At 36.4% G+C, this 19,521-nt stretch overlaps 2 protein-coding genes across 2 annotated transcripts; one reads left to right on the top strand and one right to left on the bottom strand.

Annotated features, from left to right (window-relative positions):
• The first annotated feature begins 1,249 nt into the window (after window positions 1–1,249).
• On the top strand, window positions 1,250–5,177 carry cav3 (caveolin 3). The gene is made up of 2 exons (XM_084426388.1): window positions 1,250–1,792; window positions 3,271–5,177. The coding sequence occupies exons 1-2, from the start codon at window positions 1,682–1,684 to the stop codon at window positions 3,610–3,612; spliced, it is 453 nt and encodes a 150-aa protein (XP_084282514.1). The 5' UTR covers window positions 1,250–1,681; the 3' UTR covers window positions 3,613–5,177.
• A 508-nt stretch (window positions 5,178–5,685) lies between these two features.
• Window positions 5,686–19,000, bottom strand: oxtra (oxytocin receptor a). The gene is made up of 2 exons (XM_084426384.1): window positions 17,997–19,000; window positions 5,686–6,664 (listed from the first exon to the last, which is right to left on the bottom strand). Exons 1-2 carry the CDS (start codon window positions 18,901–18,903, stop codon window positions 6,414–6,416), a joined length of 1,158 nt encoding a protein of 385 aa, XP_084282510.1. The 5' UTR covers window positions 18,904–19,000; the 3' UTR covers window positions 5,686–6,413.
• Between the last annotated feature and the right edge of the window lie 521 nt (window positions 19,001–19,521).

Genomic DNA, 19,521 nt, shown 5'->3' with positions numbered 1-19,521 from the left:
CTGCTCATGGGAGAGTTTGCGAATGATCTCATCCTCTTCCTTCCTCATACTACGTTTCATCTGCTTAGAAAATCACTTGTTTAAAAACAGCAGCCAGCTTCTAATTTTAACTCGCACATTTTAATATTCTTCTGCTTGTTTATGTAGTAAAGAGTAGAGCGGCCTGCGTGTGGATCTTTGCTGTAAGTAAAGACGAGGTTGGTTCACTCCCCACTGTTATAAACAGTCCCACAGATATAAACGGTAGACACAGGCATGTCTGGGTGGGGTATTTTTGTTCTTCTCTCCCTCAGGACCTGAACCCCATCCCAGCTCACAGAACACTGATAATATTTCTCTAATTAGCAGAAAGACATTCCACACCCACCTCAGGCACATTTAAAGCTCCCTGCTCCTATTTTTGGTGCATCTGAGCAAAGAATGTTCAAAAATCCTTTTTTTAACCTTCTAGTAGTGTAACTCATTATAAAGATAGACATGAATATGACATATATAAAGATGACATAATAATGAAAAGTGATGTACAGCAACTGCAGGATTACACAAAAGCTGAAACTGTTACATAATTAGTGGTTATTAAATAAAAAATAAAAAAACAAGGCAGCAGCAAATTTGATGCTGTTTATGTCAATGAAATAATGCAAAGTGACACGCAAATACCTTATAGAGACCTTTTTATCTCAATCCCAGAACGTAATAAAAATATTTCTGTCTTTTAGCAGTAAAAAATACCATCTTCATTTTTTTTTTTTTTTTTTATTTATTATTTATTATTTTTTTGGGAGAATATAAGTTTCAAAATGTTAACATTAATATTATTTTACGTGTTATTATGTGTTAAAAATTATTTTAACAGAACGTGGTTATTACATTTGTATTTTCATCGAAATTAAAAATAAATGCTTAAATAAATGAAAATATATATAAAAATATATATTTCAGCTAGTGGCCAAGACAACATTTCTCATTTTTTGGAATTTATTTGACTAAATTTCTTGATAAAAATCTAAAACTAAAACGGAATTAAAAATGAATTAAATAAAAAATAAATAAAAATCAACTGAATTTGAAATGAAAACGGAATATGCAAAAATAAAAGCTTATTTAAAATAATAATACAAACAGCATCTCATTCTCAACCATACTGAAATAACACTGAAATAGTTTAACACACCTCATATTAATGCTTTGAAAATGGCAATATGTATTGTAAAAAGTCTTTGGGCGTCAGTTTTCAATGCAACACTTCACAGTGGAAATTCATGCCACAGTGCAACTCCTGCCTGGCTGACCCCGCAGCCGTGTGTGAAATGTGACATGGTCCCTGGTTTCCCCTTCAAGAGCTGCTTTTACCAAGTGTGTGAGTTATGGACTGGGCAGTATGGGGTGTGTGGGGCAGAATAGGTTATGGGTGGGGGTAGAGGAGGGTAACGTACTGAGTGAGACAGTCAGCGTGAGCAAGAGAGAGAGACAGGAGCCCTGGCCGGTGCAGCTGTCCCTCGCATTCCAGGCGTGTCGTCAGTCCACAGATTGGAGAATTAACTGGGACTAGTGGACTGTGGGGCCATTCCGACACTTTTCCTTCAGACGATAACTTAGTTTGCTTTACTCTCCTTCCTTTCGGACACTTCTGCAATACATAAATCCTGCTCTGACCAGTCTTGGGCCAGAGGCCCCCAATATGGCGGACCAGTATAACACCAATGAGGAGAAAATCCTGAGGGATAGTCACACCAAGGAGATTGACTTGATCAACAGGGACCCAAAGCAGATCAATGAAGACGTTGTGAAGGTATGTGTGTTTTTGGTTTGACAGAATATTTTGTGTTAACAAATTTGACTCTCAAACTTTGCTATTTCATTTGAAATGCCATTTAAAAAAGTAAAAAATAAATAAAAACTTGTTGGTTTTGGGAAGTATTTGCAGAAATGAATCGCTTGCACAAAAAAATAAAAGTATATTACCTTTTTGTTCAGTCAAAATAGCACTATAAGCATATATTTGACAAACGTGTACTTATAGCTATAAATACATTTTGAGAAACTGATCAAGCATGCAAAATATTCACTAACTTCCTAAATGGTGGAATTGATATGAGTGGATTGATCTGGTCCGTAGAGACAGACTTGCTTGTGTGTGAGCTGCACTACACTTTATGATGCAGCTACATGGCATGACCCAAATATAGCACCAAACCTACTTCTGCCAGGACAGGCCATACTATCAGTATTTATAGAAGGAGGTAAAAGGGTGTGTCAGACAGTAAACTGTATGACTTCTTCAGTAGCTCCCATGTGTTTAAATAATTCACTAGATTAGTTGGGGAAATTGTGCTATTTATTGATCCGTGTATATACATTTATACAGGATGGTAAAAATTACACTATGGTGTTCTTTCACTGTTGACTGTAAGATCACTGTTGTCATTAGCAACACTTTGTGTACTCCTTACTATATATAGATATGTAATAAACAGTTTATAAACAGTGAGAAATACACAAAGTATTGTTAATGACAATAGTGATCTCACCCTCATAGTTATATCTATCTATCTATCTATCTATCTATCTATCTATCTATCTATCTATCTATCTATCTATCTATCTATCTATCTATCTATCTATCTATCTATCTCCTTAGTGTCACATGATCCTTCAGATCCTTCATTCTAATACGCTGATTTGGTAAAACATTTGATATTATAATCAATATTGAAATTTTGTGCTGCTAAATGTTTATATATATATTGTTTCGGAAACTGATACATTTTCTTGTATATTTTCACAATTTATCTGAAACCTTTGATCAATTTAATGTATCTTTGATGAATAAAAGTAAATTTTTTTTTCTTTTTTCTAGATTTAGATTTCCAATAATCTCCCTTTCATTTCAGTTTAATTCCAAATGTTGTCAGTACTGCGTGTTATAGAGTCCAAACTGCATTTAGTATATTTACTGCATATTCGATATTTCTCTGTCAGCTCTTAAACAGAGGTTACATAAAGATTTGAAATACCTTACTGAAATAGTTCCTCTACTCTCTATAGTTGTTACGAGATTGAAGCTAAAATAAACAAGCTGCCTTCTACTGATGGGGGGGGATTTTGGTATCAAATGTCGCTGTTTGGAGAATTAATCATCATCCATTTTAGGAGCACAACCAGAGGCAAACCCATGCCGCATGCCTGCCAAATCACATTGACTGTTGTTTGCTCTGGTTCTTGAAAATTTGTATTAGCCAGTAATGTTACCATATCTTTCCCCCCCAGGTGGATTTTGAGGATGTGATAGCCGAGCCCGATGGCACCCACAGTATGGATGGAGTGTGGAAGGCCAGCTACACCACCTTCACCGTCTCCAAGTACTGGTGCTACCGAGTGCTGTCCGCCATCTTTGGCATCCCAGTGGCGCTGCTCTGGGGCTTCTGTTTTGCCTGCATCTCCTTCTGTCACATTTGGGCAGTTATGCCCTGCATTAAGAGCTACCTGATCGAGACCCAGTGCCTGAGTCGAATCTACTCTCTCTGCATCCACACCTTCTGTGACCCCTTTTTCGAAGCTCTGGGGAAAATTTTCAGCAGTGTGCGGGTGGCATTACGCAAAGAGGTTTAGATTTCCTAGACAGGTCAAGGTTTACATGTTCGGTCCTTGGAGGAAAATGTTTTATTTTACAAATAGCTGATTTTGGGTAAAAGTTTCCTAAAAATGAAAGAAATGCATATGCTGCCCTATGCATTGTTTTATGTTCTCAGTGTATGTAAGAGGCTTTGGGAGCAATTCAGAATTAGGCAACCTGCTTGTTCAGAGAGACACACTGTATGTATGATGACAGTGCATCTCTGACTGACAATGGAGAATAAGTCTTATCTGATATCATGGGGTTTCTAAGTTTGACAGATTAAAATTGGTATGCTGCTGAGTGTGGTATTTTTATCATGATAACGTCAGGTGTATTCTGTACAACTACTAATTAAACATTTCATTTTAAACAATAATGGTTTGAATTGTGCTTTATATATACTAGGCTAAAAAATTAGAATTTTGAATGAGTGTATGTTTTTTTTTTTGTTGTTGTTGTTGTTGTTGTTGATGAGAATAAAGCATTTATCTAGCTTCATTTGTGTAAAGCAATTTTACAGTTTGCCGCACTACAACTAATTCATTCAACAAATATTTTTTGTCACCGAATAGGACATTAGATATGATTCATTTAAACTAATGCAATGAATTCATGATGTGATGTTTCATTCTTTTTAAGACACTTTTCCCTTTCCACTAATAAATATGAAAGTGTACAGCTGTCACAAATATATAATGATTATACAGTGTGATAAATTTGCTTTCAACTCTTCACTTTAGATGGCTTTTTTTTTTATATTCCACTTGTCAACACATTTACTCACAGTTAGACATCAACACATACAATTTATTTCAATAAATAAAATCTACAGCTACACATATTAAATGTAAATAGGCATTATATTTTTCAGGAGGAAAAATCAGTAGCTTTTTAAATGGTAAAGTAACAATAGTTTCAGTGAATAGAGTATTTAAACCTTATAAAATAAATATATTTTGCTGATAATACTGCCTTTATCATTTTCTCTTTTCCTTCTCATCTTGCAGCTCTCGTAACCAATTATGTAAAATGTCCTTGTTTTCTTCAGACTATTTTATAAAGATGAAGCAACAAATATAATCATAAGTATTTAGAGCAATATTGAGCAAAATATGTAAGTGGAATAAACACTTTAATCTTACTGATTACAATACTCTTTCACACAAGACAAACAACCATAAAAGAGTAAACAACCAGTCCTTCACTTTTAAAACCAAATCAGGTGTTTGTCATATTTGATTAGCATGATGCATTGCAGAAACATTTTGCAAAGAGATGTGGTCCTCTAAGCTGGACAGTAAAGTTTACATGTAAAATAATGAAGAACAGTGATAACAAGAACATGTATGTGCCAAGAATGAAAAGTGCTTGTGTTCTTAAAACAAACAAACAAAAAATCTATTTTGACAAATCAAGTTCATTAAAAATGAGCAACTGGCCATATTTCTCAGTAGCCCATCTTGTTTTCAAATCTGCATGTACTGTAAGCTGTTTTGTGTAGCGAGTGACAGTTGCCTCCTTATAATGCATAAGGGGTGTTTCCACGACAACGATGTATTAAAAAAAAAAAAAAAAATGTCATTGCATTTTTGTGTACAGGCAACAACTTGTCAAAATGATCCCCGATTACACGGATACGCAAAAACGACTAAAAACGCTGTCTTATTCATGCCAGGCCAGTAGTTGGCGATGTCCCTTTGTAAAGAAACACTACGCGCCTACAGACTGAACATGTAATACGCATGCGCATGACGTCACCATTTTCACAAAGCAGCGTTTTTGATGTTTACATGGAGACGATAACGGTATCATTTTCAAAGACTTGCACTTTGAATCCCGTTTTCAAAAGTTAGCATTTTCAGGCCCCCGAAACGCCGTTGTAAATGACCGGCCAAAACACATAAAAAGTTTTACGTATTTTGTTAAAAACGGTGTTGTGTAAACAGCTCATATACAGGAAATGATATAGTCCTTCAGTACAAAGTATGTCAACTTCATCTTTGACAATAAGTAGTGAAATTTGTATTACTTTTCACTGCTTTTCTTTCCTTTTTTTTTCTGACTAAGCATAAGGTTGAGTAATGGATGACATTTTTGGGTGAACTATTCCTTTAAGGTTCAGTGGTTGTCCATGTTTACATCACATCGGGGGTATTTACACTTGGACACTCTAAGACACATTTAAGACCGACAGAAATCCGATCTGGTGGCTTGAGAATCTGCCAAGTGTAAATCCATCTAGCTGTTCAGGCCATATGCAAACTTTGCTCCTCCTAAACAGATCTATGTCAGTGAACGAAGCTTTTATGCGGCACATAACAGCTGTTGTGCTTTGTACCACAATCATCAGAGCTAATTCCCCCACATCCTGCTTTCATGAGCTACATCAAGCACAGCAAATTTTGGTGCCCAGCACCAAGACACATTTATGTGGTCAAACAGAATGCGTACGTACAACTAGCCATTCAAACGATGAAGACGGGTGACTAGACCATAAACATGGTCAGCATCGAACAACGATTCCTTTGTAATGTTTAGAAACACAACACATGAAGGTAAGGAACAGAAGACTGCTGCATGCTCAATATCCTCAGAGATAAGAATACGGGTGAAAAGAAGTGGAGTAATTAAAATGACATTCTGAATGATTCCCAGACGAAAACACAGCCGAAAGAAACCGAGCGTGACATTTAGCTTGCATTGCAGTCTTGTGTGGCTTTACATTTTAGCTTTCTTGTCCTTCATCTGACTTTCAAATTGTGAAGCAAACTAAAGGTTTTGAGGTGCATCTGGTTTATGTGACGGAGGTCTGGGTGATACTCCGCTGGCTGCTGGTACTTTTGATGACGTAGGTGGAGGAGTTGCTCTTACGGGAATCTTGCTCCGGATCATAGCGGCATTGAGAGGACTTCAGATAGAGCGTGGAACAGCAAAGCAGGTTCTGCTTAAGGTCATGGAAGAGATGGCCAGCAAAAAACATGTAGATCCAGGGGTTACAGCAGCTGTTCAGACTGGCCAGCAGCATGGAGATAATAAAGGGCATTGCTGTAGAGGAAAAGAAACAGCTTTAACTCAACAATATAAAGAGCAGAACACACATTGTATTCCAACTGTTTTAACTCTCTCTTTTGATAAATGTAATGCTTCCTTGCTGAATAAAAGTATTAATTTCTTTAAAAAACATAATGACTCCAAACTTTTGAACAGTAGTGTATGTCATATTTTGCCATCGTTTTAAAGAAGCTATACCATGGTTTTCACTTCTACTCATGCCTGAGAACTCTTTCCCACGATGATAATACCCCAGTAATGAATGACCTTGATTGGCTCATTGCTTTAATGTAAATAGGAGCAAAATGAGTTTACCTCAGTCAATCATCTCCTGCTTTCTAGCTTAGCAGATCTTTCAGCATTGTTATGAGCTAGCAAACAATCTGTTGTTTATTCTGTCTATATTTGTCTGCTTGTATAAGATCTTTAGAAGGACACCTCAGTGACAGATTGCATGATTAAACCACAGTCCACCAACATTGTTTTTTATTTAAAAAAAAGAAGTCATCTGACATCATACTTCTCACACCAATTATTTTTCAATGCCACATAGGTTATTCTTATCCCTACAAGATTGGGTGATAAAGCATGTCTGAGCTTGGGAAACTGTGCTGAATGACACTGAAGCTTTCCCTGTTTTCCTTGCTGGACTTCTAAAGATAAACAGTACAGTGGCACAGGCAGTCATTAAGATACTTTAGCCAAAATAAATCGCTTCATTTGCAAATGACTGTTGAATTAGTGTCTAATGTCTTCCCAGTGATTTGTTTTCATCTTCCCCAGATTGCTGTTGTTCATTTAGATTCGATCTGTGCTAATATTAGATCTGAGGTATTGCTCTGTATGAGGTTAAATACAGGACACTACCCTATATACTCTCAAATAGCTCTCAAATATCAGTTCGGCAGGAAATATCACTTTTATACTGAAAAATAATAACCCCAATAGTGTAGGATTTCCTTTGAAACAATTTCCACTCTGAATTTTTTTTTTATAATTACAAAGAAACGGCAAGTAACATTGAATTAAATGTGAATTTTTGAAATAGTGAAATAGTATTTCAATCTTTGTTTTATTTACAACTTTGAATTATTGTTGGTAACACTTTACTTACTATTAACTACAACCTTGCCTCAATGAACTCCAAATACTGCTTATTAATAGTGAGGTAGATGTTAAGTTTAGGTATGGGGTAGGATTAAGGGTTGTAGAATTTGGTCATGCAGAATAAAGCATTAATATGTGCTTTATAAGTAATAAACAGACAATATCCCAGTAATATGCATGCTAGCAACTAGTTAAAAGTGAGAATTGGACCCTAAACTAAAGTGTTACCAAGTATCTTTAATAAATTCATTATTGCCTTGTAATTAACCTTATAATGCATTGTTAACCACACTTACAATACATTAATACTTATCTATTCATTGAACACACTTTTAGAAAGTATAATGCACCAAAACACATAACGAACAACCAATTTCAGATGTAACAAGGAGTCTGCATATATTATAATGCATTTTAACTTTGGTTACAATTATTTATGATATGAAATTGAGGTCATGTGCAATTATTGAACTTATTCATTTTCCATCTGTGCTTGTGTATATCAAATTAAGAAAATAATTTTTACATTTATGACCTTATTCATATAATTGTATGTTCTCACTGTATGTTTAATTAATATCCATACAAGGAGACAGCAGATGTGTATGTAATGTATAAGTGTGTAAACATGGATTTTCGCAGTGATGCCATAGAAGAACCATTTTGGTTCCTCAAAGAACCTTTCAGTGAACAGTTTTTCTTAGTGTGAAGAACTTTTTTTTTTAATCTTAAAAACATGTTTCCACTATATATGTATACATTTTGTAGAATGGAAATGTGATGGATGTTAAAGGTTCTTTATGGAACCATCAATGCCAATAAAGAACTTTTATTTATAGTCAATATATAATAAAATACATTAGACACAATATTATGAAAGCAATGACAGCGCAGAATATTTAACCTACACTGAAAAAAAAATATTAGTTGAATTTAATCAATTTTTTTTATCGTAAGTGGTTGCACACAATTGATTTTAGCTACATTTAAACAAATGCATTAAGTTGAACTAAAATTGATTAAGTGCAACTTAATGCATTTGTTTAAATGTAGCTAAAATCAATTGTGTGCAACCACTTACGATAAAAATGTTTATTAAATTCAACTAATCATTTTTTTCAGTGTGTAAAGCCATTTATAACGTTCAACTAAATGCTGTTCTTCTGGACTTTGTATTCATCAAAGAATCTTGGAGAAAAAAAGGATCACTGTTTCCACAAATTTAAATGTACCCCAACACTGGAAATAGAAATACAGAATGTGCAGTCCATAGAAATAGAAATTTTGCAACGGGTTCAAGTTTTTCTAGAGTTGACCAACAGAAAGCTGCTTGGTTTCAAAACGACTTCTGCGTGAGCCGTGCTTCATACATCTACACACTGTTGGCAATGAATCTTTTTAGTCTGCACGATTTTGCATTAATTTAGCTAATGTGATCGTATCTTAAGACAAAAATGTGACAATCAATGTTCAGGTATTTTCACTTGAGGGGAAAAAAATATACAAAACCTGCAAATAATATGCATATAGAAAACCAGGTCAAAAATCTGAGCACTAACATGGTCTGAATCCCCATTAGAATACTGATATGACTTTGCCATACTTGGGTAGTCCTCAAATACTATTGTTAGTATGCAAAGAGGAAATGAGAAGCAGGTGATAGTAATCAAAAGTCTGACTGTGTACTGCGATTAAACGTGACATGCCTATTGAGGTCTATATGGGCTGTGAAATAAATACATTCTCCTGAGAAAAGGATGACGCATGAGGGTAAAAGAAGAATCTGATACATGAACCATGATTCCATCGAAGCCCTTTTCCCAAAAAGTCTTTCAAAAAATACCGTGGTGCATTTTAAAAAGACATGTCTGTGTCAGGAATAGAGAAACAACCAAAGATGTTGCACTGGTTAGGCTATGTAGGGGGAAAAAACACCTAGAGGGAAAAGCATCCAAAGGAAGGAATATCTTGAAAATCAGTTATGCCGGTCTTGACAGTACACCACAGACTCTACAGAAGAGCAAAAGGGAACCTGAGAAGTTGAGAACATCTTAAAACATAGTGTGTAAACCATGAAACCACACATTTATGTGCATTCACGTGAAAAAAAAGGTCTGAATATGGAGAAACGGAGAACAGCTAATGCTGCCTTCACGTGCTATCAGTAAATAAGTGTTTCCTAGTTAAAAATTGGACATAAATGCCCTGTCAAGTCGTATTTACTACTGGAAAACTTTGAGAAAATTTTGATACCCGAGTTTTATATAAAAACTTTAAACATGGCGGAGGAGAGAACGATTGCTGCTGTTGACTGGTATTCTTTTTTAGTTTTTTCCACAACAGGTACATCGCCTCATTAATGTAATGCTTATTTACATATATGAATAACCATTTGAAGCACATTTTATGATTTACACTGTACACAGCGAAAATGGCAAGTATTTGACACAAACTCTAGATCTAGATAGCTGTGAATGTATTCAATAGCGCTGGTATTTTATAGGGTTGTCAACGAATGGGACATTCTGGCTTAAAATAAGATTTCTACAAGAAATAGGCAAGAATAAACTTGGTGTCTGTCCTCCATGATTCCTATTCTTTCCGACAACAAAGCACTTCATGTGAAGACCTCATAATCACGACTTCAGAAGTGGGAAGTAGGAATTTTCCATCAGCTTGTGAAAGCAGCATAATTCCCAATATTCAACAAACAACCATGACCATCACAGATTTTCAAGACCACCAAACCAGTAAATAATAATACAATTTTTGGTGGGTAAAAAAAATATCATATTAATGTTCTGTACACATTGATTAAATAAGGTTGACAAGAACCTTTTTTTCAGTGTCCATTTTTGTCCAATTGTGTGGTCATTCGCATCAAACATCCAGACACAAAGTTTCTCCGTTTGATCCTTCAGTCTCTCAGAGTAAAGGAAATTGAATTTAGAAATGAAGGAGTAAGCAACAAACCCAGATAGGGCTCCAGTCAAGAGTATTGCTTTTCTGTTTGCTAGTTTCAACCTCCTATTTGTGCTGAGCTCACAGGAGTCAGAGAAAACTGGGCAAGCACATCTCTGGACTATCGGCAGTTAGATCAATGAACAGAGAGAGAGAATGAAATCCTTTAATATGAAGCAATGAAAAAGAGTTTCCAGTCTGCAAAAGTGCTTTGTTCTGCACACTTCAAGTAAGATTTACAGAACATTTGAACAGGATGCAAAGCTAGAAGATGATCTACTTAAGGACTTTTTTTCATCAGGCTAAAAACTATTATAATATTAAGGTACTTGATCTTTAAAACACTACTGTTAAAAATGTTGGGATCAGTAAGTCGTTTTGAATGTTGAATCTATAGGCTGCATTTATTTGATCAAAAATACGTTTATTTAAAATCACTGTCTGTTTGTTTTTTGAATATTTTTAAAATATAATTTATTCCTGTGATGGCAAAACTGAATTTTCAGCAGCCATTACTACAGTCCTCAGTCTTACATTATCTTTCAGAAATAATATGCCGATTTGGTGCTTAAGAAACACTTCTTATTATTATCAATGTGGCGAACCTATAATACATTTTAGAAAAGAACAGCATTTATTAGAAATAGATTTTTTTTGTGACACTGTAAAAGTATTTACTTTCACATTTGATCAATGTCCTTGCTGAATAATCTTTCATACCCCAAATATTTGAACAGTTGTGTATATTTACAAAATGAAGATAAAAGGTCCATGCAACGTCATTTTAGAAGCCCTATACAGGTCAGTGAGTGTAATTTGTCCTAATGTTTTACTGTTAAAAAAGGTGAAAGACTTAGTGGAAAGCTGTTTTTCTCTTGTAATTAAAGTAAGAATCATGGAGATGAGAATAAATCTAGTGGCCAAACCTGTAATGACATTGCCAAACTAAACGGTCTCAAAATAAAGCAGACATAAGCAAGAAGTGGCTGTTTTCGACTTTCATTTAATCTTATTATAGCCGGAGCTGAGGTTTGAACACATCAGATCATCAGTGTTATAAATCTAATCAATTGGTCTTGGCCAAAAGAAACATATTGTTTCACACATTTGGGGAAATGTCATTAGTAACAGCATTCCACTATGGCTGTGTCAGTCACTGTTTATGTATAAATCTGTTCAGAGTTGTCTTAATATTTATACTTTGTGAATGTTGTCCTGAACTTGCCATGATGCGTGAATAATCATCATGGTTAAATATTTTGTATGGTGGAGGTCATGATGCAAGACAGTATCTCACACTCTCTTTCCTCTGAGTCTGATAATATAACATTTTTCTCTCTGAAGTGTGCGACTTGTGACCTGACCTTACTCTCTTTATTGCAGGACAAACATGGTAAATTTCATAGCAAGAACATTGTTCACTGACATTTTATTTCAAACACACAAGAGAAGCCATGCAGTAACCTTGTAACTCTGATGAATCCAACTTTTGAGCTTGAAAAATATGAGTTAAAAATCCATCAATTGGTATTTTTAAATAATGTATTGTTTATGTAAGCTCAAAAGTTTTAGGGTTCTGTTGAAAACCTTTTTCTTCGTCGAAGCAAGAGACCAGGAGACGTTGGGGATCACGTTCAAACAAAGTTATTCTTTATTGAGGACGTTGCGTTGACGCGGCTGCAGTTCTTCCCAAATCAGTCTAAAGTATATACAGTTTGCATTGTAGTTATATACATTCCAAGGGGGAGGGATTACATAGAGGTGGAGACCCTGAACAAAGCATGCAAATGAAGTAGGAACACACCCTACTCTGAGTCCAATTGAATCAGCATAACTATTCACATGCTGATACTGGCCAGGAACTCCAATTCCAATAGCCATCCCAGACCCATTAAAGACAAAAGGTGAAAGTCAATCAACCTAACGATTCAACGTCTGGGCTCCGAAAGGTGAGAATCAAGTGATCTGACTTATTTAAAACACAATAGAGAAAACAGGTCTGGCAGGAAAGGAGACTCTTTGCTGGAGACTCAATAAATCAGTATATAAACTTTATCAGTTTATATACTATTGCAGTGGAAAAACTAAATTAAACTTTTAATAAAAATGTAATCCAACACTTCCCCCTTTGAGAGTTCTAATAACTCTCACAAAAATACAAATTTATACACTTAAAAGTTAATTATTGTAACTTGTGTAAATTACAGGCACGTGTAACTTATTCTGTGTTGTGTCCTTGATTTACATGAGTGTCATAGTTCTTCTCAAAACCATAACTGTTGACACCTGCGACGCAGGGTGTAAAATGTCATATAAACTACATGATTACACAGAAAACCATGTAGCATAAGAGTGGAATTCTTGAAAGTCCATGGCGCCTGAATAGCTGTGAAGTCTGTTTCCTGTAGCGTTCATTTCCCACGTAGAGTCGCTCTGATGACTCGTCCCTCATGAGGCTTGTTCATGGAAATCTGAGGTGATGCTTTACACCAGGTTTCTGCTTGCGAAGACATCAACACATTCGAGTAACACAAGAAAACAAAGAAACAGCAGAACAGCAATATTCATGCATAGACTTCATCCTTCCATAAGTCATTTGATCGTATAGTGGTTTTAAGTCTAACTTTTATCAAAGTACACTTAAAAGTTCATTCTTGTAACTTGAAAAAGTTACAGGCACAAACATGATCTGTGTTGTTCATCTGTAATTGCATGCTGACACAGAAACATAACATGCAACTAGGGTCCGTGAATTTTCTCTGCGTTGTGTATTTTTCATTTTCGTTGGTGATAGTTCGTTCAGCAGTAGGTCTGGTTGTCTTCTTGAGGTTGTGGCTTCATACGCAGATGAGACGGTCATTGCATATGGATCTTGAAAAAAAGCCATCAAGTTTTATCTGCACTCTGTAAGACAGAAAACAGAAAAACAGAGAGCAGTATTTCTTCAAAACACTACGGTTGTAGCAGTTTAAACACTATGGTTCTATCGTTTTCAGAGTCTACTGTTGTCGTTTCATTCTTTCCCTATTTCTTAATTGATTTGACACCTATGGACCAGTGAGGTAAGGATGGACTAAATCGGGAAAGGCCTATGAGGTAGTGTCTTCACCCTGGGTTCACCCCCGAAGCCTGTTGCGTCAGTTCCTCCCAGGGCACCTCACTTGTCCGTGTCCTATTCTGTCCCTGTGTTGTGTGCACACTGTACAGTGTGTGAGAAAATTGGCACATTTCCATTCTCCAGTGAAACATCAGTCCTAATAAACATCATTAACAGAGGATGGTTGTCTGACTGCAATATTCTATGGCATAACATTTAAGGCTGTGAGTTTTCTGAATGTCCCCCAAACAAAGGCTGTGACAGTCACTAAGTCTTTCATCTTTGTTGTGAGTTACTGGGGAGATAAAGCAATCACAGCCCAAATGGTTAACACCTCAAAAAGCTTACCCACGAGTCCAATGACGAGGGGAGGGGTTGCTTTAAAGTAGCAAACAAATGTAGTAAGAGCTGCATAACATTGTTAACTTGTCTTAAGTTATTTTTGTTTTTTCTACATTCATTTCCAAAATGTCCGTGCTTGCCACAGTAAGAACAACTGGCTTCTCTAGGACTTTTGCGTTTCTTTGGCTTCTCTGAGTTGACCATAACAGAAACTGCAGCAATTCTTACTCTCTCTTTGACATCAGAATCTCTTTCCCAAATAGCTAAACTGTCCAAGTTGTCTTGCAGAGTTCTCGTACACCATGTGATGTTTAAGTAAGGCAACGCCTTTCTGTGTTCTGGCAAAAGACAATGAAACCATGTGCGAACCAAAGGACCATTATGACCTAACACCTTTTCTGGAGTGTCGGCAATTCCGCTGTAAACGGCAGCGATCTGACAGAATCGTTCTGTGTACTCACAAACAGTCTCACCCTTCTTCTGTACACAATTGGTTATTTTTGACCAGTCCACGTTCGGTCCAACAATGTTCTTTAAAATTTTCAGAACTTCCTCTCTCAATTCATCTTTACTGGCTTGTTGCAGTTCAGAATTGATTACAGCACTTTCAAAATCATTGAATTCTGACTCAGTCAAGATCTGTGATATTAGCTGGGTGACTTCAGCTAGAGACATATCGTAGAGCCGCATCTTTTTGGACAACTCTCTCCTAAACTCAGAAAAATTTCTTTGCACTGATGGCAAACTTTCAGAAATTCTCTCAATATCTTTAGGACCTAAAGATGTTTTGACTGCTTGTGGCTGCAATATGGGGGTTGCAAATGAAACTGTATCAATACCTTTTCCCTGAGGCTTTTGTCTAGCTACGCACACTTCAACTGCATTTACATCTGAATTTACATCTGCATTGACCTTGTCCTCTATACTATCAAAAGACTGTAAATCAGGATAGCTTTCATCTGACTGTTGGTCTTCTAAATCACATTTGGTTGAGGCTTTGTTATGGCCCACGTTTGTCTTGAGACAGGACACCTGAGTCTGCAATTGTTTGATCTGATCTTTCAACTTATCAATACAACAAGCTTGTTCTTGTGCAATGGATAAGCTAAATTCTCTGTGACAGAAGATAATGCCTTTGACATTTTTCTTGCGAATACTTTCTCCTAGTACCTTCTTACAATCTTCAATTGACCACACTTTTTCTGGATCAATGCCAAATTTCTTTGTTAAATTCAATCTGACTGGCTCAGTCACGATGGAGTCCATGTGCTCTCTTAACAAAGACTTAAACTCATTGTCTGTCCATAACGGGCTAGCTAATCCACCTTTCTCTGTTGTAGGTATCAGCCTAGCATTCCTTCTAACCATTTTGTGACTTCCTTTGTTACTTAACAATCACAAAACACTAAAACTTCTCTACTGTCTTACAAAACAGAGGGTACAATCTTATTACCACATGACGCTAACTCTTCTCTAGCTTACAGAGGATAGGTCTTCTCTTAGCAAGAGGATACACACAATATTAACATGTAACTGTTAAACTTCCCTGCCAACAACAGAGGGTAAATTTCATCTCTAAAAGCAAACTTTAGAGGCTTATCTTTAGTCAACCAAACTCTACAGCTGTTTGTTAACTACTTCTCTGAACGGCGCAGAGGAAAACAATTTTTGTACTGGTCTGCAAAGGTTCTTTGAAATGGAGTGAAACTCACCAAGTCTTTCGTTTGTAGAGAAAGATTCCGTCTGGAAAAAATTCAGTCTTTGAGATCTTTTTGGAGCTTGAAGTTTTCAATCTGGATTCAGAAGATTCAGTCTGGAACTTAGTCAGGCTTTGTTGAGATCTTTGAGTTAAGTTTCCTTTTTCTCCATCCGGGTCACGGCACCAAATTGTTGAAAACCTTTTTCTTCGTCGAAGCAAGAGACCAGGAGACGTTGGGGATCACGTTCAAACAAAGTTATTCTTTATTGAGGACGTTGCGTTGACGCGGCTGCAGTTCTTCCCAAATCAGTCTAAAGTATATACAGTTTGTATTGTAGTTATATACATTCCAAGGGGGAGGGATTACATAGAGGTGGAGACCCTGAACAAAGCATGCAAATGAAGTAGGAACACACCCTACTCTGAGTCCAATTGAATCAGCATAACTATTCACATGCTGATACTGGCCAGGAACTCCAATTCCAATAGCCATCCCAGACCCATTAAAGACAAAAGGTGAAAGTCAATCAACCTAACGATTCAACGTCTGGGCTCCGAAAGGTGAGAATCAAGTGATCTGACTTATTTAAAACACAATAGAGAAAACAGGTCTGGCAGGAAAGGAGACTCTTTGCTGGAGACTCAATAAATCAGTATATAAACTTTATCAGTTTATATACTATTGCAGTGGAAAAACTAAATTAAACTTTTAATAAAAATGTAATCCAACAGTTCCTAAATATCTCCTTCGTACTGAAAACTTGGACTTTTGTGTGCATGTAAAAACAAAATGACTTTATGCAAACAATTTATTGATCGAGCACATGACTTCATCAAATGTAATTCAGCATTAATGCCATATAGCTGCATCATTCTATTATTCAAAACAACTGTTATTTATCACCAGTGCTCCCTGGATTTGTTTGGGTGGGTGATTTCTCATACTGCAGACGGTCATGATTTAAGCGGTGTAGCTCTTCTGAATATTAATGTTTCCCCGAGGCCGATCTTTATAGCGCCGCCGTTTATAGCGGAGTACATCTGTAGTGATTTAAAAGTAAGATGCCCACCAAAGCAATAGATCAGGACTGATAGAACCTTATTCATCTTATCCAATGAACTGCAATACATTAAAACCAGATTCTTTTCTTGTGCCTTAGAACAAAATAGTCATGGTCAGGATTGGAACCATCTCACATGAACTCGGCTACCATTTTAATTCAGTCGGCTATATCTTAACTGTGTAGTGCCAGACTGATAATTGTATATATTAAACTTTAAACCATTTGAACGTGAGAATAGCTTAGCATGTTCAAGTATGATAGAAGAAAATAAATCAGTCTAGAAGAAAGTGAGATGGGGAAAGTTTCTTTAAGTAAAGTTACAGACTTCCAATAGCAAACAGCCTTCCTAATTGGCCAACAAACTGATTGAGCCTACAGTGTATAGGCTAGAATCCCTTGTTTAATTAGTGAGGTAGGGTGAATTCAGGTTGACTGGGTCACTTTTTGCCATCGAGATTGCTGGCTACTTTAAAAAGATATATTTGAGTTTTCTTTTTGATCTATTTTTCATTTGTTGACTGATATATTGCAAATATCGACCTTATTTTTCAAATTTCATTTCATGTTTTCATGATTTAGGCCTATTAACTATTAAGTTTATGAAAAAACACTTGCGATTATTATTAATGCTCTTACTATTAAAAAGTAGCATATTATATATATATATAAAAAAAACTAATACATATCACTAATATTCAGAGTATTGGTTGACCAGTAATAACTAGCCTACTTTGTGATAACTTTAACTGTATAGTAGGCTAGCCTATTGATATCAGTTTTGTTTGTTAGCAGTTTAATAACTTAGATAACCTAAAAGATTATTTATTTTTTATAGATATATAGATATAGATAAGTTCAAGAAATGTAGATCCAGAAGCAAAACTGTTTGTAACTTCCCCAAAATAGCAATAAAATGAAAAATCCAACCAATTGTTAATCGAACTTACTTCACCGATGCCATAACCTACTCAGTTAACAATGAGCCCTCGTCTCCATGTAATCAATTTCGCATAGGCCTACAGATAAAACGCTTATCAAACTGTTCAAGAAACTTACCTTCTCTTGGTGCATCAGGATCCCATGCTGACCACATCTGAACGGAGAAAAACGGAGTCCAACACACTATATAAGCCAGTACGATGACAAAGGTCATTTTGACAGTGGTGATTTTGGCCTTGGAAATAAGTTTGACGCTGCTGACCCGCGTGAGCGCGCTGCTTTTCTTTGCTTTGGTTGTGAGAGTGATACACGGGTCCTTATTCGTCTTCCTTTTAAAGTTTTGCCATATTTTAAAGCTTATAAGTCCGTAGCAGACGCTCAGAATGGTCACCGGTATGATGTATATTGTCAGACTAATCCATGTAATGTAGGCTTTCGCTCCCCAAGGCTGCACGAAATCTCCCCAGCAATCGTATACTCCTGAACCCACCTCCCGTAAGGAGAATATATAAACCTGTGGGATGCTTAAAAGTAAGCTTAGTGCCCACGAACAAATCACGTAACAACGGTCCTTTCGCTTGTGTAAAGAACGGAGTGGCTGACAGATTGCCATACATCTGTCTATGGACATCAAGACCAGCATGTACGTTGAGGCGAACATCCCAACGGTCTGAAGATATTTCACCAACCTGCAAAGTATGTCTGGTCCATAAAAGCGAAATGTGATGTCCCAGATGAGTTGAGGAAGAACCTGGAAGACAGCCACGACCAGGTCTGCGATGCTGAGGTGCTTCATGAAGTAATACATGCGAGATTGACTGTGCTTGGCTGTATGGATTGCAATAAGGACGCAAAGGTTACCGGCGAGTGCCAGGAAGAGCACCAAGGAAAGTACAGTAACTTCCACTTTTGCCACCTCTTCATTCCGCTTCAGGGGGTTCACCGTCTGGTTCACGCCGTAAGTTTCATTGGTGACGCTGGAGTTTCTAGTTGACTCATTGAAAGACCAAAGGATGTCCTCCATGGTGCCAAAAGCGCACACCTGCTTCTCCACAAATGTCAGAGAACTGATTATTTTTCCTTGCGCATAATCAGCCAGTACATAGGCAGCCTTTTAGCTTTACAGGTGGCACTATGAGGATCTCCAGGAACAGGGAAAGCCCTTTGCTGCTCGGTGATGATCCCTCAGTTGTTCTCAACCTTTACAGCTGTGAACTACACACACAATAAGCATTATATATATATATATATATATATATATATATATATATATATATATATATATATAGTAATCCAGCACATTTAGCCTTTATTAAAAAAAAAAAAAAAAAAAAAAAATTAGTACAAATAGTAGCCTTATAAGCATGTTTTTAACGATTTATAAATTAAATAGATGCATTTATCCAGTCATTTTCCATTTAAAGATTATACAAATATAACTTAATAGTATTTTAACATTGAAAATATATTTTAACATTGTAAATATAATTTTTAATTGTGCAAGTACTTACAATTATTATCCATTTTATTAGTTTTCCAGCTGGCTGAGTTGGTGTAAAGCAGAGTCCTAGATGTGGAGAACCTCCTTTGCTCTCACTCGGCTCGCACTGAATGGAGCGCGTCACGATATCACCACTTATAC

The sequence above is a fragment of the Rutilus rutilus genome, assembly GCF_951802725.1.
Source record: "Rutilus rutilus genome assembly, chromosome: 12".
Lineage (NCBI taxonomy): Eukaryota > Metazoa > Chordata > Actinopteri > Cypriniformes > Leuciscidae > Rutilus > Rutilus rutilus.
Note: the sequence above shows the minus strand (reverse complement) of the source record. Positions and strands in the feature narration are given on the sequence as shown.